Source organism: Phoca vitulina, unplaced genomic scaffold (genome assembly GCF_004348235.1).
Source record: "Phoca vitulina isolate PV1807 unplaced genomic scaffold, GSC_HSeal_1.0 scaffold21, whole genome shotgun sequence".
NCBI classification, from domain to species: Eukaryota; Metazoa; Chordata; class Mammalia; order Carnivora; family Phocidae; genus Phoca; species Phoca vitulina.
Genome location: NW_022589724.1, coordinates 10,569,096 through 10,596,874, shown reverse-complemented (window position 1 = coordinate 10,596,874; position 27,779 = coordinate 10,569,096). Strand labels below are relative to the sequence as shown.

At 46.8% G+C, this 27,779-nt stretch overlaps 1 protein-coding gene across 2 annotated transcripts in view; it reads left to right on the top strand.

The window, feature by feature from the left end:
• Positions 1-27,779, top strand: part of PTPN3 (protein tyrosine phosphatase non-receptor type 3) — a 106,456-nt gene that overhangs the window by 48,828 nt on the left and 29,849 nt on the right. For both annotated transcript variants that reach the window (XM_032418494.1, XM_032418495.1), the window contains 10 exons: positions 4,383-4,503; positions 5,630-5,717; positions 8,512-8,600; positions 9,679-9,742; positions 11,252-11,424; positions 14,639-14,773; positions 17,035-17,211; positions 25,865-26,051; positions 26,222-26,299; positions 27,587-27,643. In XM_032418494.1, coding sequence (XP_032274385.1) covers positions 4,383-4,503; positions 5,630-5,717; positions 8,512-8,600; positions 9,679-9,742; positions 11,252-11,424; positions 14,639-14,773; positions 17,035-17,211; positions 25,865-26,051; positions 26,222-26,299; positions 27,587-27,643 — 1,169 coding nt within the window. The remainder of the gene's footprint in view (positions 1-4,382; positions 4,504-5,629; positions 5,718-8,511; positions 8,601-9,678; positions 9,743-11,251; positions 11,425-14,638; positions 14,774-17,034; positions 17,212-25,864; positions 26,052-26,221; positions 26,300-27,586; positions 27,644-27,779) is intronic.

Below are 27,779 nucleotides of genomic sequence, written 5' to 3'. Positions count from 1 at the left end.
CTCTCAGGGAAACTGAGAAGAGGTTGCACAGTGGTGGGTCTGGGTAGATTGGAAAGTTCCCCTCTCCCTACAATGCAACTGGAACAGACCCATCCATGATGCGTCCAGGTGGGAAATGACATGGCCACAGTCGACCTGTATCCTTGCTGATCTCTAGACCTCATTTCCTCTGTCTCTGCCAGGCTGATCGGCTGAAGAAACAAGCTTTGCCACATCCCAGAGTGAGTTTGGTGTTCACAGCTAGAGCTTGAGGTTTGAGGGCCGGGAACACTTTTAGGAAGGACATAGCTTTGTATGCAGCCAGACTCAATTTTAAGCCTGGCTTCTCCATTTGCCACTTACGTGATATTACCTCCCTGAATTTACATTTTTCCCTCTGTAGAATGGAGGTGAGGACAGTGACTGTGACAACTCAGAATTGACTATTTGAGTCAGATCACACGTGTGAAGTAGTCTATAACTAGAAACTCTACAGTTGGACCCTTGCCGTTAACTGAGTCGACGAGAACACACCTGAAGCTGTATTACCTGGGTTTTGGCTCTTCCCCTCATACGTGCATGACCCTGAGCTTCCCTAGGCCTCAGCTTCTTCATCTGTCAAGTGGGGATAACAGTGTTTACTTCATGGGGTCGTAGTGAAGATGGAATGAGTTATTATATGGAAAGCTCTCAGAATCGTGCCTGGCGCATGGTGAGTGTTAAATCTCACTCTGTTTTCATGTCTCCCCAGAAGAAAGCTTTCTAAAGAACTGCCTGTTGTTCAACAACAATAAACTCTACTTAGAGTAAAATGTAAGAACCAAATAAGAAAAAACTATTCTAAGCTTCAGTGGTCAGGTGCCCCCTCTGCAAACGAATGCTAGACTGGGGGCTAAAGGAATTTATTAGCACCTAAAAAGTACAAACTAGTTTCAGTGGAAATATTAGCATGACTATCATGCTAATAAAATTATGGATGGTCAGACAAGCATTTCTAAGTATAAGTTCTTTATTCCTTCACTCTCAGGAAGTACACATGTGTTTTTCCTCATACTTCTGTGCATGCATTCCTGTAAGATTAATTCTTGGATACTGCTGGGTGTCTAAATTATATCTGCTACATTTCACCAGATTGTCCTAACAGACGTGTGTCATAGGGAGATAAACCCTACCAGTGATGAGCAAACCGAAGGCACATTTTCTTACTAGATAAAAAGTAATGTAGGCAAATACCTGAAAAGACTTCAGGTTGCTGGTGGCCACAAGTACTGATGAGGCTCAAAGAATGACATTTTTAGAAATGTGTATTTACTCCATAATGTCCATTGACCTCTGTTACACGCAGGTTCTGCACCCGCCTCAGGGTTGCACGGACAGACAAAGCATGGCCTCTCTCTGCAAGGGGTCTCCTGCCCGGTGGGGAGGCACAGGTGGGCCAGCTCATGCTGGCAGTGAGGGTGAGCACAGAGGATGCACCCCATCCCGCGTGGGGGAGAAGCGAGCAAGTCCAGAAAAGCTTCTTAGTCGTGACCCCTGAGAAAAGCCTCCAAGATCAAGTGGGAGATGGATAAATAACATGTAAGGGGCATATATTATGTAAAGGACTTTCCCAACAGAACAGTTTCACAGCTTGAAATGCTGCACATTTGAGTGCCTAGAATATACTCTCTCTTTCCTGCACAATATAAAATATTAGCCAGAAGAATGCATGGGACTTAAGACAATGTATTTCCCACATAAACACTCATTTCCTTTTCTTCCTGCTATAATTAGCTTTTGCGTGTGTTGCTTCTCCACAAATAGGAAAGTGTGTTACTCTGGAGGTTAGGGTATGTGGTATAGTAAGTAGATGAACAATATGGACTGTGGGTAGAGTCTAGGCTCCAAGTTACCAGCTGAGCAAAGTGGGCAGGTCCCTTCCTTGAGTCTCCCTTCCCTTAACTGTTTCATGGGAATAAAAGCAATGTCTGTCACTGGGTTGTCATGAGCATCTAATGGGTCCATGGCTTTGAAACCATCATGGGAACCTCCCTGTGCCTTCCGAGTGTTTGCAGATGACTGTTTGACTTTGTGTCCCTCTAGTGGTTAGCATAGCACTTTGCACAGAGTAGCTGACTAAGATTTCAAGGGAAAACCACCCTACAGGAAGGTTCATTGGTCATTCATGTTCAGATGTTTGTCAGTGACTTGACTAAAGACAGCCTTGCTATTCATGTTCATAGAAGGGCCCAGGGGTTGGGACTTGTTAGCTAATATGGATGACCAAATCAAGATCCAAGAGGATCTCTATGAGCTAATGAAACCAACAGAGTAGAATTCAATAGGACTCTGGCTTGAGGCTCAGGAAAATCTCTTGCAGCATTTGGCTGCCTTCTGGGGCCGTGACCACTGTCCTCAGCAGATGGGCAGCCAGCAGCAGCTCGGACCTGGTAGGCAGGCTGGTGGGGATGGTGGGAGCACTAGCTGGGGCATGATCACCTGGGTTCTGGTCTTGACTGCTGAAAGTGGCTTCTGTGGACCAGTTTCTTCCCTTAATTTGTTTCTTCCCTTTTAAAATGAATTTACGCAAGGTAATTTTAAGGCTTTCTCAGGCTTTCCTCATTGGGAACTCTGTCAAGGCATCTAAATTATTCCCTATATGCACACTGTTGTAACTTCACCTCGTACAGACTCGCTGTAAGCCACACTTGTGCTTACATCATCCAGCCTTGACATTTCTGTCCATAGCTTAGCTGCATTTGGCTGGCCTTTACAGCCTATGGTCTCCCCTTGACCAGGTCTGCCTGCGTAAATCATTTGGCTTTCTGCCCTCTTCCCCTTCGAAAATTGAACTTTGTCGTAGCCTTTGTTGGGGTTGGCTCCAAGCACTGCATCCATGAGCACCTTCTGTGCGCCATGTGTAGGTGCTAGGCCCCACAGATGAGTCTCCTCGCTCCCAGCCCTCAGGGAAGACTGTAAGGAGGAAACAGATCCCTTCATTACAGTGTGGATCTCAAAGGGCAGCTCTTATGTGTGATGGCAACTGAGGGGGAGCAGGGCCACATGGATGTAAAGAAAGACATGCTTGTGTCTCTCCTCTCGTCTTTGTGATGAAAGCCCCCTAAGCAGCTCCCCGGGTCCTCTCCTTCCCTTCTGAGATTGGCCGTGAAGCATCACCGCCGCTTCTCCCAATCCCCATCCTTGTGACACAGAAGGAGCTGTGTGATTTAGAAATCTGTGTCGAATGGGTACTGTGGAACGTCAGTCCTCAGAAGCCCCCTGGCAGTGAGGCCAGCTGCAGGAAGAATTCATCGAAACCTTTGGAAAGATCAAGGTTAATATTTTTAAGAAAAAGATGAAAGTGCCTCATTAAGAAAATGAAATACTAGATAAATTATCCATCAGAACTAGAACTTGTTTTTCTCCTATTTTTATAAAGCCGGAAAAACTGAACTTGGAGAAGGGAAGCAGGTGTCCTTGGGTCCCCCAGCCAGATCCTTGGCTGTTCCACCCAGGGTCTTTTTCCCAGTCTCTACAGTCCAGACACCCAGATGGTTTGAATCCTCAGGGCAGCCATGTACACTTGTACAGGTTGGCTACTGCACCACTCTCAGGAATACCTATAACACCTTAGACATCAATGAATCATGTTTGTAGAATGGCAGTCAAGGATCTTGAGGGAGAGGTGCTGTTTGGACCAGGGATGCATCTGGTAATCCCTCTAGAAGGCCCCCTTCCTCTTCCCTTTGTAATTGCAGGTTCCCAGTGTTTCCCTGACTCCCCTAAGAAGTTTTCCTTCTTCCCAAGAACTCTGCCCTCAGCCTTGCCAGGGCCCAGACCAACAGCCCCACCGACTCCCATCCCTCATGCCATCCCCCACCCTCCCACTGTGCCTCCGAACACATCCTGGTTCCATTTCTTCCACACTTCTCCAAATTCCAGGGAGTCGGTCAAGGTGCAGAGAGTAGTCAGGTCATCATGACCTCTTTTCTGCCCACACCCATTGTTTTAGAGCAGGTTGGTCCAGTGTCATAATCACCTTGGGGTAGTAGAGAGTCCGTCTGCACAGTGCCCGGCATAGAGGGTGTGGCGTATTTGAGTGGGCTCCCTTCTATGTCTGTATCCAGGGGTAGGGTACCACCTGCTGTGCTCACCACAGATTGTGGGTTTAGAACAGGACCTAGCTTAGACTGTTCAAACATCTGGCCTCAGGGAGAGCATTCAGCCGAAGCCTGCACGGTAGTACTTAGCCCATATAGGGTTCCGATAAAAATGTGAAATCTGGAGCAAACGAGAAGCTCTATTGCATGTGGTGGTAGAACCTCTCGGAAGAATGCTTCCAGTGCCTTTCTTGTGATGCTGTCGATGCTTGTGAATACAGACCATACTGAAAAGGCAATTTCCTCCTCATTCTGTCTTGATAGGTCATTTTGGAGACTATAATTCTTCCATTCATCATCCAGGCTATCTTTCCGATAGTCAGTTTATCCCAGATCAGAACGATGACTTTTTAACGAAGGTGGAATCCCTCCATGAGCAGCACAGGTAAGAGGAGGGGTGGGGTGGCCTACTTTGGGAACCCAGGTCAGGCATTTCAGACCTCGTGTTCTCTTAGGTTTGATGTGTGGCTTCCTTTTGTTCACGAGTCCTCTTTTAAGCTGTTGGGGGTTTGTGAACCTTTGGGCTGTTATGATAGCAGATATATTTAGCGTAACTAGCATTTCTGTAAAGTGCAAAATCCAGTAAGAGTTTAGGGGGATTTACAGCGTTCTATTTTTAGGATGTCGTTAAAATCCGTTAATTCCTAGGGGAAATGCCCTTTTTAAATCTGACTGCCCCACAAATTGACCTGCCAGGCAAACCTTTGAACGGATGACCACACTTAATAAAACGTGCAGCCCCTTCAGGCATCGCGGAACAGACAGGCCAATGGATGCATGGCGCCAGGCTGTGTGAATCCCGCGTCCTCTCTGGGCTCAGGTCACGAAACGGCCTTCATTCCAGAAGGGACACCAGTCCTCCACGGCTGCCTCAGGCCACGCTTGCACTCCAGCAGATGTGCCCGCTTCTGGCCCCCTCGTCCTTTGCCGCATTTTATTCAAAGCTGCAGTGGCACCGGCGTAGTCCAGGTTAGATAAGGGCCCTCCCGACAGGGAAGGCCAGGTCTCAAGGGACCTGCCATTCTTGGGAAGGCTGGAAAAACAAAGGCCAGGCAACCAGCGTCCCTTCTAAAAGGCACCGCCAATCCTCCCTCCCAGAATTGTTTCCCAGGCAGAAGCCAGTGTCCTAAAATAGTACAGTGACGTTTGGGAGTTTGAGGCTGCCGAAGAATAGATAAAGGTGGAAAGACCTGAAGAGCGCCTATCAAGTAAGCAACTTGGAACAAGGAGGGTGGGAATTTCACAAGGTGGCTGTCTTCTGTATCTGAGGACTGAGAGCCTACCAAGTGAGAAGTAGTATTTACTAAAGGACCGAGCAGGCTAGATGAAGTCCTGTGCAGTGGACAAGAAAAAGACCTGCTTTAGAATTCAGGGCTAGACTGTTTAAGATTAATAATGTAAGTCATTTAACGACCTGACAGAAATGTTACCAACTTGGAGGGGGATTTTTATTTTAAAACTTAGAGTTATATACTGATGGCAAACTCTGCATCTTCTCTCCTTTTCCGTAGTGGGCTAAAGCAATCAGAAGCTGAATCTTGCTTTATTAACATAGCACGGACCCTCGACTTCTATGGAGTGGAGCTGCACAGCGGTAGGGTAGGTACCCTTGGCCCAGTCGGGTTCAGAAATTAACTTCCGGAAGTAAAACTTCTTGAACTGCCTTTTCTGGTATAATAATAATAATTTTTAAAAAGACCTTTTTAAACAATATTCAGAAAGTTTATGAAGTAATGTTGAGTTTGGTTGGTTATTTATCCAGTCGCTTTTTTCATGTTTTATGTTTCCATGAGGTGGGGCGTCATGGGGATTAGAAACGAGTAGTTTTTGTAAGATGATTTCATGTCACAGTTAAAGAAGCAAAATATGTCTATGTCCATTTTCCAAGCGATACTTTGGTGAGCCAAGGTTTTTACTGTTTCATCTCAGTGTTGCTCAAAATAGTTAATTGCTCAAATATGACAGCTTTTAAAAATTATAATGGTATGATCATGAAAACCAATAAATATTTTAAATTGACTGTGACCATTTCAATGAAATTGATTAATATCCATCATCTACTGAGCAATTTCTATCTGCTGGACACAGTGGTTTGCTTATGTCCCACAGTAATGCCATGAGGTGAGTATTATCACTACCCCCATTTTACAGATGGAGAAACTGACACTCAGGGACTTCTCCGAGGTCACATAGCACAGAAGTAGCAGCTTCAGTACATGACCCCGGCACCGTCTAATTGGCATCTGGCCTTTAATTTTCTACCAGTAATTGACCCACATCATATCTAAAAGGAAGTAAATATTGGTTGAACACCTAGTAGGTACTAGCCATTGTTTGAGATGCTTTTCACGAGACCCCAAGGTCCATTTAAAGATTATAGCAACCTTGTGAAGTCAGTATGCTAATCATCCCATTTTACAGTGAGAAAATGGAGGCTTGGGGAGGTTGAGTAAATAGAATATTTTTGCAATTCATAGACACACTTCTGTCTCTTTTGTGTCCCTTCAATCTTATAACTGTGTGATAGGCCAAGTTATGACCTAAGTAATAAAGTAGGAAAAAGATATGGGATCTTAGAAAAATACCTACTGTGGGACTTGACGGTTACTTTTTATTACATTTGCAAATAATAATTTGTCGTAGAATGTTGTGGAGAACGTTCTGCGGTGGTGAAGTGGGCTTTCTATGTCTCTGAGTTGATCTGTGCTCTCCCCACCACCTGTGTCCCATGAGAGACCTCAAGCCAGATGATTACCTGCCTGGCTGACACCTCCCAAGGTATCAGAGGGAGTTGGGTTACCTCTGGCTATGCTGGGTCATCCGAAAACCCCTATCAATAACTTGATACCACAAAGTTCCTTCCTTAGTAGTTTAAAGCTGCGGTGGGTCCCAGCGACCCTCCAGGGAAGCCTTCCTACTTGCAGCGACTCGGCAGCCAGGCTGCTTCCATTTTGTGGCGTCACCAGCTCCACACGTGGCCTCATGCTTGTAGCGAGCGAAGAGGAAGCTGGAGGGTCGCATGGCAGCTCTTAAATGATTCAGCCCAGAAGAGACCCATCACTTCTCCTAGAACATTGACCACGACTAGTCACATGGCCCTGTCTTCTACATGTACAGCTGGGGAATGTGGGGACAGCCTGGGAGTTTAGTGAATGGTGACCATCAGGGGATGAGTTGCATGTGATTTCAGCTGGGTGCCCAGTAGTGAATGTTCTCTGGACTTTCGCCTGTATCAGCGTTTTCTTTGGCCAGTTTCTCTGATTCCCCGTGTTCGCATCACTGTTCACAGTAATTTGTCCCACCACATCTTGGAAGGCAAAAGGGAATGAAAGTTTATTATACCTGCCACATATTCTGTAATTTCAGCCTGATAAAAACCCTTGGAGAGGTGGCTTTAATAATCCTTATTGTACAAAAGGAAAAAAATGAGGCTCCGTAGCCCAAAATAACACAGCTAGTAAGCGGCAAACCCAGCGTTCACACTCAGTGGTAACTAAGTCAGACTGTGCCCTCCCCTTTTTAATATAATTACAAGTATCTGAGTGGGTATATTGGGATATAGATGACTCAGGGGAAGGAACCGTTTTAGTTTTAAATTTTACTCACCTTGTTCTCAAATGAATTTAAATACCTTATAGTCGCTGTATCTTCCATATTTTCATTGTCTATAGCAATGCATAGCATAGCAGGCTCTTTTTTTTTTTTTTTAAGATTTTATTTATTCATTCGAGACACAGAGATACAGAGAGAGAGAGAGCGTGAGCAGGGGGAGAGGCAGAGGGAGAGGGAGAAGCAGGCTCCCCGCTGAGCCAGGAGCCAGACGTGGGGCTCAGTCCCAGGACCCTGGGATCACGACCTGAGCTGAAGGCAGACGCTTAACTATCTGAGCCACCCAGGCGCCCCAACATAGCAGGCTCTTAATGAATGTTGAGTCTATTGGATTTATAGGCAATATTTATTTATTCATTGGATTTAAAGTCAGCAGTCCTACGCTTCATGACAACAGGTAGCTAACACCTTTCCCGTGATGGGAGTTGAGATTGGTGGAAAGCTGTGCAGAGGGCGAGGCCTTGCTGATGCTAGCATGGTATCTAATTGTTGAAAAAGTACAATTGGATGTTCATGTCAGGATTCTGTGGCAGGACGAGTGGGCCTGCCTGATAACTCTCTTAAGCCGGTGGGACCCAGCGGCTGCTCTCAGACTGTGTATGTTCACTTTAGAAGAGTCTGCTGCTAAGTACTGGGATCTGAAGTATTCTGTGCCTGTTTTCCATAACATTTTCCCTTTGGAGCGTATACATACTGCTATTTATAAAAGCGTGGGTGCCTGAGTTACCGGAGGGCATCAGCGTGACCGTGACACGCTGTGAATCTGAGCTCTTCCCTTTTACAGGATCTGCACAATTTAGAGCTAATGATTGGGATTGCTTCTGCGGGCATCGCCGTGTACCGAAAATATATTTGCACAAGTTTCTATCCTTGGTAAGTGCAGACCAGTTCTAATTATTTTCTAATTATTTTCGTGCTTTAAAAATATACTGAACAAAAGAAACGTTATCTCTAATTTTACACTTTTATTTCTGAAGGAGGAGTGGAGACTTTACCCTAGGTTTTTCCCTCTGACTCTCTGGTTGACCCAGATTCAGTACTTGGGAAAAGTAGTTGGGTTTTCACCGGCATCCCCTTCCCCCCCGGTCACCGTATGGTTTGGGATACTCTGTGGAAACAGGGATAAAATGGTGCAAGGCAGGTTTCGGAGTTAAGGAGGCCCGGGCAGTGCATTGGCCAGAAGTCAGAGAACTTCCTCTGGGCAGGAACTGTATTGTCAGTGTGGTTCCTTGGTTATTAGTTGGACTTTTACCAAGTGTTCAGACTTGAATCCTCACGAGACCACTCTGAAAAAGGCAGTGCTTTCCAAGGACTTCGTGGTGCAGGACTTGAGAGCACAGGCTCAGATCCACGCATTCCTAGTTGAACGATCTTGAGCACTTAGGTGAGGTCACTGAGCCTCAGTTTTGCCATCTGAAAACTGGGTGTAAACATATAGTTCAGGACTGTTGCAAGGCTTAGTTGAGGGACTGCTAGTAAAGCTTTTAGTAGGGGATCTGGTATATAAAAATACTGTCTGTGGGGGTATGGTCGTGTTCTTGTGCAAACTGTCGAGGAGCTACTTGACACACGGCCAGTAAGTGCCAGAGCTGGGATGTGGACCCACGTCTGTCTGGCTGCTCTCTGTCCTCCTTCTGCTCCACGCTGCCCTCAGCTGTCCTCCCTGGGCATCACCAAAGCAGCTGACCGCAAAGAGAGCACTTTGCCTGTGGTTCTTGTCATTTAAAAGTTACATCACAGTCCAGCGGCCCTTGTGTGATACTCGGCTTCAGTCAGCTCCTTGGTATCTGGCTGAGGCGACGGGCCCGCCATCGTTCCTACCCTGAGGTCAACCCCGGGAAGCCTCGAGCCCGCGCTCCTCATGGTCACGGAGCAGAGGACACATGTTGAGAAGCATCAGCTGCCACCCGGCTGATCCCTAAGTGCATTTTGTGTGCTTGCTTTCTTGCAGGGTAAACATTCTAAAAATTTCTTTCAAGAGGAAAAAGTTCTTTATACATCAGCGACAAAAACAGGTGAGTGACGTCCACGCTTGCTTTGTTTCTTGTGTTTGTAGCCACTTCAGCCATTCGTTCTGCAGCAGGTGAAGGCAGCTGGGCCGTATGTGTGACCGGGGTGAGAGAGCCTGGCGTGTGCTGGACAGAAAATGGATGCCGGGGTCCACAGTGCCCTGTAGAATTCACTGTGCTTATCAGGCTGGACACTAACTTGCTTGGAAGGCAGTGACGATGGGTTTGGATCCTTGCTGCCCCACTTCCACTGACCAGCTGGGCAGGTTCCTTCACCTCCCCTAACCCGAGCTATCTTGTTCTAGCAATGCAGTAGCACCTGCCTGTCAGGGGATCCAGAAGATTAAGTAAAAGAGCATTGGTCAGAGCGCTTGGCATGAGCCCACGAAGAGTAGCAGTAAATGTCAGCAAGAGCAGGCCCTTGATGTGTTTAAAATGCACAGTAAGGGCGCCTGGGTAGCTCGGTCGGTTGAGTGTCTGACTTCAGCTCAGGCCACGATCTCAGGGTCCTAGGATCGAGCCCCATGGCAGGCTCTGTGCTCTTTCTCTCTCTCTGTCTCTCAAATAAATAAAGTCTTTAAAAAAAAAAAAATAATAATAGAGTGCACAGTAACCTTTGCATGTGTCTCCTAAGAGGAGACCCCCACTCTCCGGATGACTCTGGGTGAAGAAGAAGACTTGAAGGTATACAAGCTGAGGCTCCCACAGCTACCAAGGGAGGAACTGGAATTTGAATCCGAGACTCCTGCTCTTTCAACGACACCACGCTCTGTCCTGCTATGCTCTGCGTTTTTCACTTGCTGTCACTATGTTCATTTCCCAGGGTTTCAGAGATAATGTGTTCTTAAAATGGCTTCACCTAGCATGGAATGAGGACACTAAAGGACACATGGAAATGAGGACACAGGCTCAGAGCAAACTAGGACTAGAATCTGGGTCTCCTGACCCCCCCATTGCAAGATCGAAGGTGGCCCCAAAATGCACGAGGTGGCAATTTAACATGAAAACAGAAAACTTAGGTAGGGTGAAGGTCAAGGAAATAATTAAAGTGATGATATCTGAGCGCTTGATTTAACTCCATGCTTGGGGGACAAACAGAGAAATCCAAAGGCTTATAAAATCTCAAGTTTCAGATAAATGGAAGAATTATTTCTTCAGGAGAGATTTTCCCAGAGCTAAATTTTAAAAGAAATGTATCACACAGCCTTTTTCTGGTTGCTCCAAATATATCCAACCCAGCAATGTAAGCACATTTGAAATCAGAGTCTTCATAAAGGATCACAAGTGATGATAAAGAGTAGAGTCAGGTCATGTTTACCTTGTTAATAAGATGGTTAACAGATCCTGCTCCTGACTATTCCTGTAACATTGGTTTGTGGCCTCAGGCATTTCGAAGCTGGTTTTCTGCTGTCTGTCACATCTTAGCTGATGACCACTGATGTGGGCATAGAATCCCTGTGAGCCTTTGCTCCTTCATTTGTGCAGATGAAACCTCTACTGTGTTTTTCCTCCCAGACTGAATCCAGGGAACATATCGTGGCCTTCAACATGTTAAATTACCGATCTTGCAAAAACTTGTGGAAATCCTGTGTCGAGCATCATACATTCTTTCAGGCAAAGAAGCTACTACCTCAGGAAAAGAATGTTCTGTCTCAGTACTGGACTATGGGCTCTAGGAACCCCAAAAAGTGAGTATTCTTTAGGGAGGGTATCCACAGTAGACTGAGATGTGACTATGTCCTGGTCACCGCCAGGTAGGGGACATCCTCAGGGTGGGGAATGCCATCATCCAGGGGCCCCAGTCACCGGGGCCGGAGCTCCCGGGCTGAAGGTGTCTCCAGGGGCAACAGCATCTCCTTCTGTGCATACTCAGCTACTGCTCGTATTCCTATCCTTCCTTTCTACCTCCACAACTCAGCTACCCTGGGAGCACCCAAGCAGCCCAAATTACAACTAGTCCCACACCATGTCACAATAAGGGAAGCACGTGGCCGTAACTCTGAGCGTCGTCGTGCTCCTAAGACATCCTCTCCCACAGAATGTTAATTCCATGCAGTGCTCCTGAATAATGAATGAGTAGGAATAAAGCTTCTCAGAGTCAAGTGACTTTGGGATATACTACGTATCACAGTCACAAAATAACAGTAATCGTGAAAACTGGCAATTGAGTGTTTACTTTGTACCACGCACATACTTAATTATATTTAAATTATATTTAAATCCCATGTGTACTAATATCTACGGGAATGATAATCAGAATATTTAATGAGTAGTGCAGTGAAAGATATTACTCTCCTAAAATTTTAACTCTAAAGTGTATTTCCTAAACTAATCCTGCAGTTTATATTTTTGTGTATTTATTCTAAGACTGCCCTCTAAGTACAAGATCCAGCAGAAATTATCAAGTTACTGTAAACTGTTGGTTGGTTTGAAAAATTGTTTTCATAATTTTGCATTGTTGTTGATATGGCGGTTACTAATGAAACAGGGCCCCTGTCTGAGCCATTATCTGCTGTGTGGGACTGTATCAGACTATCCCAGTGACATTCCTATTATGTTGATAATCATTAGGTAGCTTTTTATAGATTCAATAGGCAGTGAATTTCTGTTAGTATCAGTGATAGTATTTATGGTGCTAAGTGTTCTCTCTCAGCTTCTGATGAACCAAGAACAAATATGTTTTCAAAGTTTCCAGCTCCCATAATATTATCTAGTACTTTGTACATTCAGTGGCTCTTACTGAATGTGTCACAGAGACAACTTACGGGAATTGACTGTTCACTTTAGTTGGACCTAAGCCTTCGGGCCAGCTGACAGGATTGGATAGTGAGCAGTTGAAAGCATGGACTTTGCTGAGAAGACTGAGTTCAGATCCTGCCTGTGTCACTTTTAATTTGAATTTACTCTTTGAATTTCCTCATTTCTGTAAAATATAGCCAACACAGAATTGGGGGTGAGGTGGGCAGGTTCTGGTTACCCATTGTGAGAGAAAAAACTACCCCTATTTTGGTAGCGTAAAACAACCATCTTGGGGCACCTGGGTGGCTTAGTTGGTTTGGCGTCCAACTCTTGATTTCAGCTCATGTCATGATCTCAGGGTCATGGGATCGTGTCCCGCATGGTGCTCCACACTCAGCACGGAGTCTGCTTGTCCTTCTCCCCCTGCTCCTCCCCATGCGTGGGCACTCTCTCTCTCTCTCAAATAAATAAAATCTTTAAAAAACAAAACAGTCATCTTTCTGTTCTATCTCGAGATTTTGTGGATCAAGAATTTGGGAAGGGCTTGGCCAGCCACCTCTTCTGCTCCATGCGGTATAGACTGGGGTTTCTCAGCGATAGGCAGCTGGTGGCTGGGCTGGGCTGCAGATCCAAGATGACTTGGCTCCCATGCTTGATGGAATGATTGGAAGGCTGGACTCACCTGGACCCCTTCTCTCTGTTCTCAGGGCCTCTTCATGTGGCTCTCCAGCACGGTCGTTGGATGTCTTACACGGAAGTTCAGGGCTCCGAGGGCAGAAGCAGCCAGTCATCTTCGAGGCCAGGCCCAGAACTGGCACGGCTACTCTTGGTCAGAGCAGTCACAGGCCAGCCCACATTCAAGAGCCCAAGAACTGGAGCCATTTTTAATCTGCCACTGGGGGGGGGTCGATTGGGGATATCGGTGATTCAGGGACATGGGCCAGCAGTTCTTTACTACTAAGACCAACTTCACTGTATTGCAAATTTCAGCCCTCACTGTGTGCATTTTATAGATGAGAAAACTGAGGCTTAGTTCGCATGATTTGCCCAACCCTAGAGCTACACCTACATCTTTGCATGTGGGGCCTCCTGATAGAGGTTCCACATAAAAGGAACTTGTTCAGTATTTTGCAAGCTTAAGGGACAATGGAACACTTTTTTTTCTCCCATAAAAGTATCTAATAATAACCTGTGACACATACTTTAGGGAACTACGACATTAAACTTTTAAATACTCTCTCAACTTGTCACTTGCTCCCCTTGTTCTGAGGCAGTGTTCTCAATCAATGCTAATTTGCTTTCTGATGTAGATTCTCTTAGTGATGCTGCTGTGAATGTTTTGATCAGGGTGACAATGGTATTTCTTACTGTAAATTAGTACATTGATATTCTAGGGAGAGTTTCATGTTCTTCTGGGTTTTTTGCCCTCTTTTTGTTTATTTGTTTGTTTGGCTGCAAGGAAATGCGTGGAATGTTTTAATAAGACGTTAAAACATTGTTTAAAATGTAGGAATGGCAGAGCTGAGTTTCCTTTAAACTGACTTCAAACCCCATCCTTTCAAAGAATTCATTCCTTGAGGGGTGTAGATAGCTATGATTTAAATTCTCTAGGTATAAATAAAACACAAAAGTTAGCTTCAGGGAGGCCCGTTCATATAGCACGTGGCCTGGAACTCCACCACCGAAGCATATTCTCGGGCCTTCTTTCAAAGAGTTATCTGTGATTTATAGCTAATGGCTTCTACCAGCTAGGATGTTGAAGAGCACCTTCCTGGAAGGATGGTTAATGTTTGTATTCATGCCATTGTGAGTGACGTGAAAATTCCTTGAAGTTATTTGAGCTGTATTTCTGTGTTATCCTGAAAATGCCTTCTCATCTCGTGGTAAGGTTCGGTGATATTCTGAGAGCAACTTCATCACTTGCAGTAGTAGGGCCCAAGAAAATATTTTCACCAGAAGAGAAGAAACAACAAGGGCAGCCAGGACAGAAGGGAACTACTTTGGACCTCGTACCTCTACTCTGTAACCTTGGCTGGTGTCATCCAGGTGCTAACCAGCCCTCCACCAGGGAGGGAGCATGGACAGACTGTTTCTCTTATGGTGTAATTTCTTGTTGAACACGTCTGTCCATGTAGAAAGTGAACCTTGCTTCTGGTTTTTCAGGTCTGTAAATAACCAGTATTGCAAAAAGGTGATTGGAGGGATGGTGTGGAACCCAGCCATGCGGAGATCATTATCAGCGGAACACTTAGAAACCAAGAGCCTGCCTTCTCGGTCCCCTCCCATCACTCCCAACTGGTACGTCCTCCTTTTTTTTTGTTCTACCCACCAGTAAACACTTGATCTCTCTTAAAAATTCAACTTCCTAAGTTTTCCCAATATAGGTGGCCTGCAATCAGAGTTTATGTTCGCATGCTTGGCTCTTGCGGAATGAACAGCTTAGTGTTTTCATGACATGCACAAGCCTAGCTAAACATTTTCCTTAGTATGTGATGCTGGGATGTCCTTTTTATTAAAAAGTTATTTGGTCTGAATTTGAGAACTACAGCCTACTGAAACGCCCCTCGTGGAATTAGAGTACACACTGGCATATTAATGTTTTGGGAAGCACACTGAGCTTTACTTTATCTGTATTCCATTAACATCACACAAAATAAACTTCAGGGAAACCTAGTGAAGGGTTGCAGTGTAGGGTGCGTGGTCCTCAGCTGCAGTAGCAGATGCACTTGGGGAAGTAGCCTGTCTTTAAAGGAAGAAAGTGGCAGTTGGCAAAGTAGGAAGGGCAGTGTGTAGCTCCATCACCCGGACTCAGATTTGGGCTGTTTTGTTAACTCACAAGTTTCTTTACCTCTCTGGTCTCAGTCTTCCCATCTGTCAAAGGGTTCAAAAAATCACCACAAATGATTTAACAGTGTACAGGTGCTTTGTAAGTGGGGAAAAAAAAAAAAACCCGGTGGAATTCTTGTTGTTGTTATATTAGAATGTTGTTCCTCAGAGACATCAGGCCAGTTTTGTGAATGGGTCTGAAATGGCCAGGCATCGTCTTGCAGGAAGGGAAACCAAGCCAGAAACATTGCCCCAGCTCCACGCTGGACTAGAGAGTATGGCTTTGTATTCATGTCACAAAAGACTCAGGTGGACCTGTGAATTACCAAGGAGGGGTCTACTAGGACTAAGGGAGATTCTAATAGGCACAAAACGGGGCTGCTGTGCAGGGCTGCTGGGTGAGGACCCCCCCCTCCCCGCCCGGGGCCAAATGCTCTAGGCAGAGATGCTGATGGTAGTTAGTGTTAGAAGTCATAGCGTGACTGAGTAGATTTGTTTCTTGGTTTCCCAAGATTTAGGCACTTCATCCTAGAGTGGTAAATCTACGCTGTAAAGTAGCAGCTCAATTTGTCTGAAAGCTGCTGGGGCAGCGATGCCAGGGCCCCGGAACGGAGGCCCAGGACAGCATCCAGGAGAACAGCAGGGTTTGATGTCGCCACACCCGTGGCCTGGAGCTCTTACTGCTATTTATAGGTCCCCTCCTGAGGAGTCACAAGCCTTTCTCCCCTACTCTGGACACGGTATTATTGATTACCTGGGCCCTGGGGGAATGGGAATAGTGGAGGCCCTGACAGCGTCCAGGAGAAATGGCTAAGGAAGAAGCAGCTAGAAAAATGGAGAGAAAATAGAAGTAAGAAGGCTCAGCAGCCTGGGGTCACCCACTGCAGGAGCCGATGCCCAGGGGCCACGCTAGGCGTCCGGAGAACATTGCTTCATTTGGTTTGTTCTCAGGAGCAGGTACGTACATCTGAGGCCCAGAGAGGTGGTGTGACTTGCCTAAAGACAGGGTGGTACTGCCGTACCCATCTAATAGGGCATACAGGGTATATTTTTAAAAGCAAACATTTTGGGGCACATGGGTGGCTCAGTTGGTGAAGCGTCTGCCTTCGGTTCAGGTCATGATCTCAGGGTCCTGGGATTGAGCCCCGTGTCGGGCTCCCTCTCTCTCTGCTGCTCCCCCTCCTTGTGCTCTCTTGCTCTCTCTCTGTCAAATAAATAAAAATCTTAAAAAACAAACAAACAAACATTTCTTCTTGGATTAAGTGAAATTCATATGAAGGGATGTAGTTGAAGTAAGGTTTTGGTTTTGCCAAAAATTGTACTTTGGCTTCTAAACCCATTACTTAATACTGGTGTTCGAATGAATCCGAAGAATTGATCAGTAGTCAGTATAGTCTGTTATTTGGGCATTGAGAGCTTGAGTCTTCCTAGAAGAATAACTCACCCTAAATCAACACTCACAACCTCCCAAAGGGCATAAATTAATCTCATCTGCCTGTTTTTACAGCCGAGGCTGCCGTTCTGGGGGCTAGGCACGGGGGCTGAGAGTATTGAGGACTCGTGTGGCCCTGGGTGGATTCCGGTGTAGTAATGGGTTAACTGGTTCTTAATTTCCAACAGCATCAGCCAAGGCATCCTTAGGTCAGGGCACAAAGTTAGATCCCTGATGCCTGGTAAAGTTTTTAAGTGGAATTTGCTTTCAACACTTCACACTCGACCTTTCCCCCACACAGGCGAAGTCCTCGGCTCCGGCACGAAATCCGAAAGCCTCGGCACTCTTCTGCCGATAACCTTGCAAACGAGATGACCTACATTACCGAAACTGAAGATGTGTTTTACACGTACAAGGGCTCCCTGTCCCCAAAAGACAGCGAATCCGAGGTTTCTCAGAACCGAAGCCCGCACCGAGAGTAAGAAACATGTTCTCTTCTTTGTATCTGCTTGTTTTGGCTGTTGAGGAATTTGCTCAGGCCCAGAGATGGCCATTTAAGTCAAGGGCTGGAGCCTGCAGCCAGCTCCCTAGGCTGCTCTCTGCCAGGATGACAACATACATCAGACTGTCCCTGCCGCCACAGGGGGACAAGCTGTATGCCTGGGGTCTCGAGCTTGCACTTCTTTTTGTGTATGACAAATACCTACTCTCCACAGACATGTTAGCTCTCTTGAATTGTCTCCAGTTCATGAGCAAAGCCCCGTTTAAATCAGTTCCCATTCCAGAGCTATAGATATGTTAACCTTAATAGTAGTTTTTCTAGTCTAGATTGCCAAAGTTTTAACCACTGCAAGATTCTAGATCGCTGGAGATAAGCTTACTTGTACCTCTCCACAGAAAGCCTTCCCAGATCTACAGTGTGCCCTCGGGGTTTTTTGGGGAGAGGGGGTTGTTTTTAATGAATCTTTAGTGTAAAGCAAAAACACACATAGACCATCTCCTGCATTTTTGTTAAATTTTTGTTGACAGTTTGCGTTAAATTCTTTTATGTCCCCACTTTGCCCTATTTTAATTGTGACAAACTCCCTTCCCATTGCAAGGCCGGGGGAAAAAACGTCCTTCCAAAAGTACTGGCTTGAGCTCTTTGATTATTCAATAAGCTGTATCGAAATCACTAGTTCTCTTCGGTCTTGATTAGTAGGGAACTCAGAGCTCCACGTTAGGCTCAGTGCATTGGCTTCTCTTACTCCAGTTCCTGAGATAGTGCCTACTCTTCCCTGCCTTATTCATGGCTCTTATTTTTTTCTCTTAATGAATTCACAGCTCTACTCTATCTATACATTTTAGAGTAAGCGATCTCAAATCAAGTTTTTAAGGTGGACAGACCTAATCATAAATAAAATGACATTTTAAGCTGAAGTATGAGAGGACCGGATCAACCATTAGGAAGTCAACCATAGGCGTTTGGTATTGATGCTGTTTAAGTGCCATACTATACCCGAAATAGTACGGAAACACAATGCCTCCCCTAATGGCACAGGATTAGCGAGAAGGCACTTTAGTTAATCTGTAAATTTTTACCACTCTAGCTGCTAGGTTTATGGCATTCAGCACACCGTGATTGTATTCTGGACATCGCAGGTGAATTGCAAATCTGGCTTCCTCCTTACGTGTGAGGTTGTTACCTCTCTGTTGTCTCTGACCGCAGCAAACATGGTTTCCAGCTTATCTGTGTTCTTAACACGTCTGGTTAAATAATCCCCTGGTCACTGTTTCCTTGTGACTTGAGCTCGGATGATGCTTTTGTTGAAATGATCACTATCTCTTGCTCCAGCTTGCAGCCCTGTTGAAGTGACAGTGTGGAAGGGTGAGAGTTCCTTTGTGTGACACCATGGTTTTGCAAATCTAGATAGACAAGGCAGGAATGCAGGCATGCATGACTTGAGCCAGTTTGAGTTGGAGATGGGGTGGGGTTCTGTAGCTTTGGGGAAAGGAGAAGGAGGGTTTGGGAAATGGACTGAGGGCTCTGGGGAGCTCAGTCTCACACCCTCCATGTCAGCCCTTCCTCTTGTGGTTTGCAGTCCCATCATGGAATTGTGGACCATCCAGACTCCCGTGGTCCAGTGCCGTAGCCATTAAGCACGTGTGGCTATTCAGATTTAGGTTACTTAACATTTAAATCCCATTTCTCAGTCATCTGAGCCTCAAGAACCATATGTAGGTAGTGACTACCGTGCTGGACAGAACAGATAGATACCTTTCCATCATCACAGAAAGTGCTATGGCAGTATTGATCGGTGCCGGGTAGAGAGATGGAGTCTGCCCGGCGGGGTGTGGATGCTTTCCAAGGCTGCGTGCACTGCTGAGCACAGTAGCACACCATATACACCCTTTGCTGCTCACGGAGGGAACATCAAGGCAAATTAGACAAGTCTTTGCCTTAAGGGGCTGCCAGGGCAGCCGGGCAAATAGCACATTGTCAGCCTTCATTACTGCATCTTCTACCGCTTTGGTAAAAGGAAAGAGTTTGGGGAACGGTCTGAGGGTCCTGAGAAGCACAATTACATGTCCCACGTCAGATTTTCCTACTGTGGCCTGCCACCCACATCATGGCGTCGTGCAGCACTGTCCAACCCAGAAGCCACTAGCCACATAGGGCTATTTAAATTTACATTCACGGGCGCCTGGATGGCTCAGTCGGTTAAGCAGCTCACTCTTGCTCTCAGCTCAGGTCTTGATCTCAGGGTCGTGAGTTCAAGTCCCGCATTGGGCTCCACACTAGGCGGGGTATCTACTTTAAAAAAAAAAAAAAAATTTACATTCATTAAAATTAGATTCAAAATTCACTTCCTTAAGTCCTGTTTGATTCAAGTAATTTCAGGCCCCGTGCACCCCTACACATGGCACATCAATTCTTTGAAACTCTTCCGTGAGACCTTGTAAGATGTGTCATCCTGGGGCACTTTTTATTTTGCACCTAAATGTTCAAAGTGGCAAATAATGGTGATGCGAAGGCAGCCTTCCTTGTCGCGGCTTTGCCCATAGATGTGTCTCATGGAGTCACGTTAACGGCCGTGCGCAGCAAGTGGGGTGAGCAGGTGAAAAATGGCAGGCCCTACCGCCTCAGGTGGGGGACCCCTTCCTGCTGGCGGGATGCTGCCTCCCGCTGGGTCTTTGGAGGCGGCTGCCCCCCCAAGAGTCTCGGGGCCCTCCACTGCCCAAGGCAAGCAGGAAAGGTTGGTCTGTGCTTGGTGACAAAAACCCAGGGTGGTTACTTGAGTATTTATTTGCAAGGTGTTCAAGAAACGTCTGACATGTTTTATACAGCTTGTTTGTGCTAAGAGGCAAAAAGAAGTATTCTGTCAGAGAAATCGGAAGAATAATATCAGTCTGGAGGGTTCCTTGTAGAAAGGAGAATTCAGTGTAACATTCGTACCCATGTAAACAAGAAGAAGAAAGAGAAAGGAAGAAAAAGAGCAGAGAGACTTTGGCTCTCCACTCAGAGTGGCGCGGCTCAGGCTCTCTGAACATTATCTTAGCGGGTGAGTCACCGTCCGGGTTGTTCCACATTTATAGCAGCACAGCCAAGTTTGTGATTATAGTTATGAATCCTTGGCAGTTTGCTTTGTGCCCGAGTCTGCTGTGCTCTTTCGTTACTCCCGGGGTTCTCTCAGCCCTTCCGGGTTCCTTTGCTTGCTTCAGAGCCGAGGCGGAACTCTGCAGGAAAGGAAGTTTTCTTCATGGCAAAAAAAAAAAATTTTTTTTTTTTTAAAAAAACCTACCACTCTCTACCACCAAGAAAACATGGGAGGGGAGGTTCGCTAAAGGAAAAGTGACTTTGCAGAACAGAGGCTGGTGGAAAAGCCACTTTGGTGCAGTGGAGGGTCGTATTTGAAGAACTTCTTTGTTGCTGCTTTCCCGCAGTTGTCCTGACGGGTCCTCCGAAGGTGTGGGGCTCTGTGTTGTGATGCCTCGATATTTGCATGCCTCTCTCTTTAGAGCCTGCCTTGTTCCAGGGGACACGGGCGGCTGTCATTTTTTATCTCAAAACTCTGCAGGTGACGATGTGAATGCACTTAATGCTGCAGAACTGTACACTTCAAAAAAGGGTGGAATGGTAAATTTTATAGTGTGTATGTTTACCCACCACTACTGAACGCTTTTAAGAACTTCCGCGCATTGAGAGGGACTCTGGGAATGCCCTGTGGAGCCACGCCGGCCGTGCGCGAACGCCCCCGGCCCTGCCACCCTGTCGCCCCGCCGGCGGCCGGGAGCTGTCGTGCAGTGTGGCGGCCTGACCTGGTGCTGGGCGGCCCCATTGTCCGGCCTGTGCAGGAAGCCTTGTCCTGGACGCTGGCCCAGCACGAGCCCTGCCGTCCACAGATCCCTGCCTGGAGCTCCTGGACAGCACAGGTAGCATCCGTTTCTCATTCTCCCTGACACCCCTGTCAACTCTCCTTTAAGTTACTTCCCATCCCGTCGGCCACAGGCCACCCTTCAGCCTGCTAGTCACCATTCTCTGCACGTCAGTCCTGGACTAGAGCGTGACTCCATGCACGTCGAAGGGTCTCTGTTGGAGGAGGCCCACCCACCACGGGGCTGCATTAGCAGTTCCGTGTTCGTTTTCCCTGCACCTTGCCTGTCCTCCACCAGGCATCCGTCCACTTGCATGTGGACGTGTGACCGACACTTTAAACCCCAGGGACCCCAGTCTCCACTCATCGTCTTCCGGTCCCACCTGTGGCTCCTCCTGGGTCTTGGCAAGTGGGGGCTGCATTTCACTACCACCCTGTTTGCACCCATTGGAAACTTGAGTCATCCTAGACTCCTTTTCTTCCGCCTTTCTCTGCGAGGTCCTCACCTCGATAATCTTCCTCCCAGACTGCTCTCAAATTGGACCCCTGCACCATGCCACTGCACGGCCCACGGTCGGCCACCTCCTCGGTCATGGGGACGGTCGCAGTCGTGCCCATAGCCTTGGGTCTCCTCCTCACAAGCCGACAGGCTTCTCTTTGGGAAATTTGTGCCCCAGCAAGTCACGCCCCTGTGCTTTTTCAGAGTTTTATGCCTCTGCATATGCTGCTGTTTTGTCTTTTTTGTTATTGGTATTTTTCCTAGACCACCTTCTCCTTCCCTCTCAGCTACCTATTCAGACTCCCGCTAAGTCCTCTCTCAAACTCCAGATCCAATGCCTCTGTGAAGGCTCTCCTGGCTTCCCACTGTACCCCAGACATCTGAGCATCTCCAGTGCAACATGATGATATTCTTTGATTATTTTTATACTTTTATGTCTTCTCTTAAACTAGACCCTGAGTTCTCTCTAGCCCCTCACACTCCCGTTTTGGCCACAGCTCAGGAATATCAGCATCTCCTGAGAGCTTGGTGGAAATGTGAACCTCAGGCCTACCCCAGGCCTGCTGAATCAGTCTGCATTTTAACAAGATCCCCAGGGGACCTATATGAACGTGACGTTCTCAGAAGCTCTGAGCTCACCGAAGCTGAGAACTATGTATCCCACTTTTACTGCCTCCCGTCCCCCCCCCGCCCCGCTTCCAGGTGACCAAGTGAATTCTGTGCTCTTCTAGAGTAATTCAGCCAAGCCCAGGTACTTCAGTAAGGTGGTTTCCTTCTTCATTTACTCAGCACCTTGCTTGAGCTCTCGCTGCGTGCCTGGCTAGGTGTTATGTGCACTAGGTTAGGAGAGAAAGAAGAAGAGGACAAAGGTCTCTCCCAACCTGGAGAAGCTCATAGATTCGAGAGAGAAATGTGACAGCAAATGGCCCCTGTTCTGTGACACCCACACAGCAAACGCCTCCTCACCGGGCGCCCAGTTAGAGCCGGGACGCCCTCCGTGGAGCACAACATTGCTTCCTCTAACAGGCTTGAGGGTGCAGGTCATTGTCCTTTCGTAGGGCTTAGGGAAGCGTGGTATAAAAGCATCACAATGCAGAAGTCTTTCTTTCATGGGCAGTCCTACCATTTGTAATTTCTTTAGCTGAGGAATGAATTCTAATGGCTTTTGTTTTTCATACCTGTAGTCGGTGGCACTTAGAGTTCTGAAGCATCTGTTTCCTGAAGGTGAATACCCTTTGGTCTGCCTGTCAGTCTGTCCTTGCCCCTGTCTCCCCAGGGAGCTGGAGGTGGGCAGGCCCTCCCTGGCTGCTCTGGATCCCAGACAGCAGTGACAGTCCCCCCCCACCGTGTCTCCCCTCCTCTGACAAGTGCCCCCTTCCTGCCCCAGGGACAGACCTTCTTCCCAGTTACTGGCTCTGTCAGCCCACACTGGCTTCTTGCTTTGGCTCATCCTACCCCTTTCTTCGCTCCTTTCCCTAGAACCCAGGTACCCCTGGCAGCTCCCCTCGTCCCTCCTCACCCACCAGGCTCTCCCTCCGTAGCACCTCATCTCCTGCCCCAAGGAGGGAGGAAGCCCACTTGGTTTGGCGTCTTGGCTCCTGGCATCCGTGTGCTGCATCCAGCTGCCATGTTCTTGTTGCTTCTCATTTGATGTCCTCCTCACCATCTGTCTGTCCATCCTCCACGCTGAGCAGAACGTTACTGCAGCCTACAGGGAACGTCTGTACATAGTTGATCAGCCAAAAAAAAAAAAAAATCGTCATATGTTTAATAAATTGCTCTCTAAAAGTAACCTCTCCATCCCTACTTAGAAAATAGGATTGGGCACATAATGACTTGGAATATATTATTTTTAGCACTGTGGGCTGTGTTAGATAGACCGTTACATTTTATACTGAAAAAGAAAAATACTTTAAAACTTTATATGATGTAAGCCACACATTCAAAATGTAGAAATTAAATATAATGAATATAAAATTAGACTTTTACTGAAATTAGTCTGTTCTCTTCTGCTCTGTCACTTTGCTTTTCTGGGGTTTTTTTGTTTATATGCCCTTCACCCTTTCTTTCGCTATCACCCTCCAGAGTCTTCCAAACGTTTGAAGTGTGTTTGCTATTTGCAACTTCATATTAAAGGTTCAGCTCCACCCCTAGAACTGGAAATAGTAGTGTTTCCTAAACCGGGTTTGGCTTGATTTTTGTCTGGCAACTGCCAAGCAGTTGCCCCTCCTGCCACTAGGGGGTGCTCATATAAACATGAAACCGGCCAAGTTACCCTATTTGGGGGTAATTTTTTTAAAGCTTAAAGTAAATTAAAGATTTGTTCATCTTCACTCTGAAAACTTACCACTGGCATACAGCTTCACTTCCAAAATATCCTGTCTCTGAAATGCCTTCCCATCCATAGCACCCTTCCCTAACCCAGCAGCTTGAAAGCCATAGGGCCAAACTCTAGTCTCGCATATCGCTGTTATTTCTACACTGGTCTGTCACTGAATTTTTATATTCACATAAATTGAGATTGTGAATTATTGTGTGAATATGATACAGATTTTATATTTAGAGTAAGATAATTTGAACTTGCTAAGAAACAGAGAAGCCCCAATTTAATGAAAAATCCACGGAGAAGGGTTTGAGATAAAAATTTAATGAGGCAGCAGCAACTGTCTTTTGTCTATTATGTGTCACTGAATGCCTTGTCTACTCTCCTCTGTCATCTCTTAAGTCCGTTTGAGGTTAGAATGTGGCAGAGTCTATAGAAGGTAAGGAAAACCCTATATTCTGTAGGCATTTTAAGGCATCTTTTGCTAGGCCTGTGGCTCTGGAGGGGGGATAGTGTGGGTGTGTGTGATGCAGAGAAGTCGAGGGTCCTACACAGTGACAGCTGAGATGGTTAATCCCTGTGGCCCTCTGTGGTGGGGAGGAGGGGCTCTTAGGAACAGACTTGGTGTGGCCCAGAGAAGAAAGAGATGCTCCGGGACCCAGGTCCATCAGATTCTGTATGTTAAGTGAGGGGAAAGCTGACTGCCCTTGGGCAAGTCACTCAGCCTCTCTGGACCATAGTTTCTTCACCTGTGAAATGGGAGTTGGACCAGAGGACTTCAGAGGTCTGTTCAGTTCTCATCGTCTGTAATTCTCTAAGACAACACTGTCTAGTAGAACTTCCTGTGCTGATGGAAATGTTCTGGGGGCGCCTGGGTGGCTCAGTTGGTTAAGCGTCTGCCTTCTGCTCAGGTCATGATCTTAAGGTCCTGGGATCAAACCCCACATCAGGCTCCCTGCTCAGTGGGTAGTATGCTTCTCCCTCTGCCCCTCCCCCCTGCTCATTCATTCTCTCTCTCTCTCTCTCTCATAAATCAATCAGTCAATCAATCAATCAATCTTGGGGCGCCCAGGTGGCTCAGTCAGTTAAACATCTGCCTTCAGTTCAGGTAATGATCTCAGGGTCCTGGGATCGAGCCCTGCATCAGCTCTCTGCCCAGGAGGGAATCTGCTTCTCCCTCTCACTCTCCCTCTGTGCTCTCTCTCTCTCTCAAATAAATAAATAAAATCTTTAATAATAATAATAAATAAATAAAATCTTAAAAAAAATGTTCTGTAACCATGCCATCCAAAACAGGAGCCACAAGCCTTGTGTGGCTCCTGAGCATTTTTGAGATGTGACTGATATAACCAAGGAACTTCCTGATCCTCATTTAAATGTGAATGGGCACAGGAGGGTATATACTAGAGATGAAAAAAGTATAATCTCATTTTAGGCAATCAATGGAGATCACAGGCAAATAATGCAAACTAGGATTAATATAAATTGTCTTGGATGTGGAACATTAGTCCCATTTGGGGGGGCGGGTAGCCAAGAGTCCTACTGACACAGAGCTAAGAGCAGGAATGAGATGGAAGGAAAAAGCTTTTAGAAGGGATGGAGGCATGCATCTGAGTGAGCTTCGGTAATTAAGCCACCAGAGTAGCTGGGCACATTTCCCTGTCACCTTCAGAGCAGCTGGGAAGGGGGCTGAGTTTTCAGCAGCTCCTGGATCCTCCCTGCCCTCCTGCCTTTTTCCCCAAAACTAAAGCTGATGATATTCAGGCCAGACAAGGGCAAGGGCGGCCCGTGGACCCCGGGTGTGCCAGAGCCCTGGGATTGACCTGTGGAGCTCGCCTAAGGTTGCAGGGATTCATGACAGCCCTGGGATGCCAGGCCCTGACAGTCAATAATGCTTGCTCTGCTAAAATGTTAATCCAGTTATTAAGATATCTCCTCCTTCCCCATAATGAAGGAGTATATCCGAGAACAATCCAGCACAAAGCTGCCTGACCCAGAAGTCATCCAGTTCTGTGTCTCCATCTTCAAATGCTCCAGGCTCCTGCTCACCAGATGGCGTCGATCAGCAGTTCTTAGAGGATTTCCACAGGGTGACCAAAGGGGGCTCCACCGAGGACTCCAGCCAGTACTACTGTGACAAGGTGGGGGAGCTTGGGTCCTGTGGCAGTGGGGGGGCCGGGCGACCACCCAGGTTTCCCTGCACCGAGGCGCCTCAGGGGCAGTTTAAGTAATTAAGACCAAGAGAAAATACCTCCTCACCACCCACAGGAGAGAGAGTAACATAATCAATCATTTTTGCAACATTTTCCAGAATGATAATGGTGATGGCTACTTAGTTTTGATCCGCATCACGCCAGATGAAGATGGAAAATTTGGATTTAATCTGAAGGTATGTCGTGTGTCTTTATAAGGAAGCCATCTTTAGATGGCTTTTAAATTTCCATTAGGAGTGTGCTGCATGCTTAAGTCTGCATGAGGAAACTGACTCAGCTCTCAGAATTGGGGAGTTTTTAATGTGGCCATAGCGCTGCCTCACGCCAAGGGCCTACTTTGTGCTTGGTGCTCACTGTGCACTTCTTTATGTCACCTCACTGAGTGCTTATAATCGGTGAAGTTGGTATTTTTAAACCCGTTTCATAAATGTGTACTAAGGCTCAGAGAGGTGACACACAGTTGGCCAAGTAACTCTACCTCCAGAAGAGGGTTTTTTGTTTTTTTGTTTTTTTTTAAAGATTTTATTTATTTATTTGACAGAGAGAGACAGCGAGAGAGGGAACACAAGCAGGGGGGAGTGGGAGAGGGAGAAGCAGGCTTCCCGCGGATCAGGGAGCCCGATACGGGGCTCCATCCCAGGACCCTGGGATCATGACCTGAGCTGAAGGCAGATGCTTAACAACTGAGCCACCCAGGTGCCCCAGAAGAAGGGTTTTTGAGGGAACCCATCAGCATCACTAAAGCCGATGAGAGAGAATAGCAGCGCAAGTTACAGGGTCTTCACCCACCTCTGCCTGCTTTGGCCCACAAGTCACATCCCATCTGTTTCTGCAAATAAAGTTTTATTGGAACGTGGCCACACCCATTCATTTACAAGTAGTTATCGGCCACCTTGACACTCTGGTGGCAGAGTTGAGCAATTGGAACAGAGCCCCCTCTCCGATACCTAAAATATTTACCCTGGGGCCCTTTACAGAGTTGCCTAAGCCCTGCTCTAGAGCAGAATGAGGGCAGGTGCTCTCCGCTGCCCACCCCCACAGCTGCCACCTCGGACCCCCCTTCCTATACCCCAGCACCCCGCTGAGGACCTGCCCTCGCAGCATGTGACTTTCTCTCCAGCTTCTCTCTCCGATGCGGAAAACTCCCTTTCCAGCAACACTTCTAGGCTGTGCTTTTGGAGTCCCCTGGGGATGTTTGCATTTTTAAAAAGAAGCTTGACCTTCCGAGCACATCTTTAGTTCATGGAATGTGGGGATGGCAGCGAGAGGCTTCTGAGCAGTCCTCTGGTTATCCTGCTAGACCCCACGGAGTCAGGAACCTTGTAATCCTGAAAAGATGCCAACCCTTGGGATTAGAATAGGTTAAAGTGAAGTTTGAGCCCTCCCTGTGTCAGCGATATCTGTGTGTCTTTGTTGCTATGAGCTATTCAAGTGTTTTGTTTTTCAATTTACCATGTTTATAGGGAGGAGTGGATCAAAAGATGCCTCTTGTGGTGTCAAGGATAAACCCAGAGTCACCTGTAAGTGAACACATTTCATTCTCTCCGTTTGTTTTCTGTTAAATCTAACATTTCTATTTCTGTGTGCTGTTTCTTTACCAGCAACAAAGAGGGTGTGTCAATGCATGCCTATAAATGGAAAGAGAGAATGGAATCC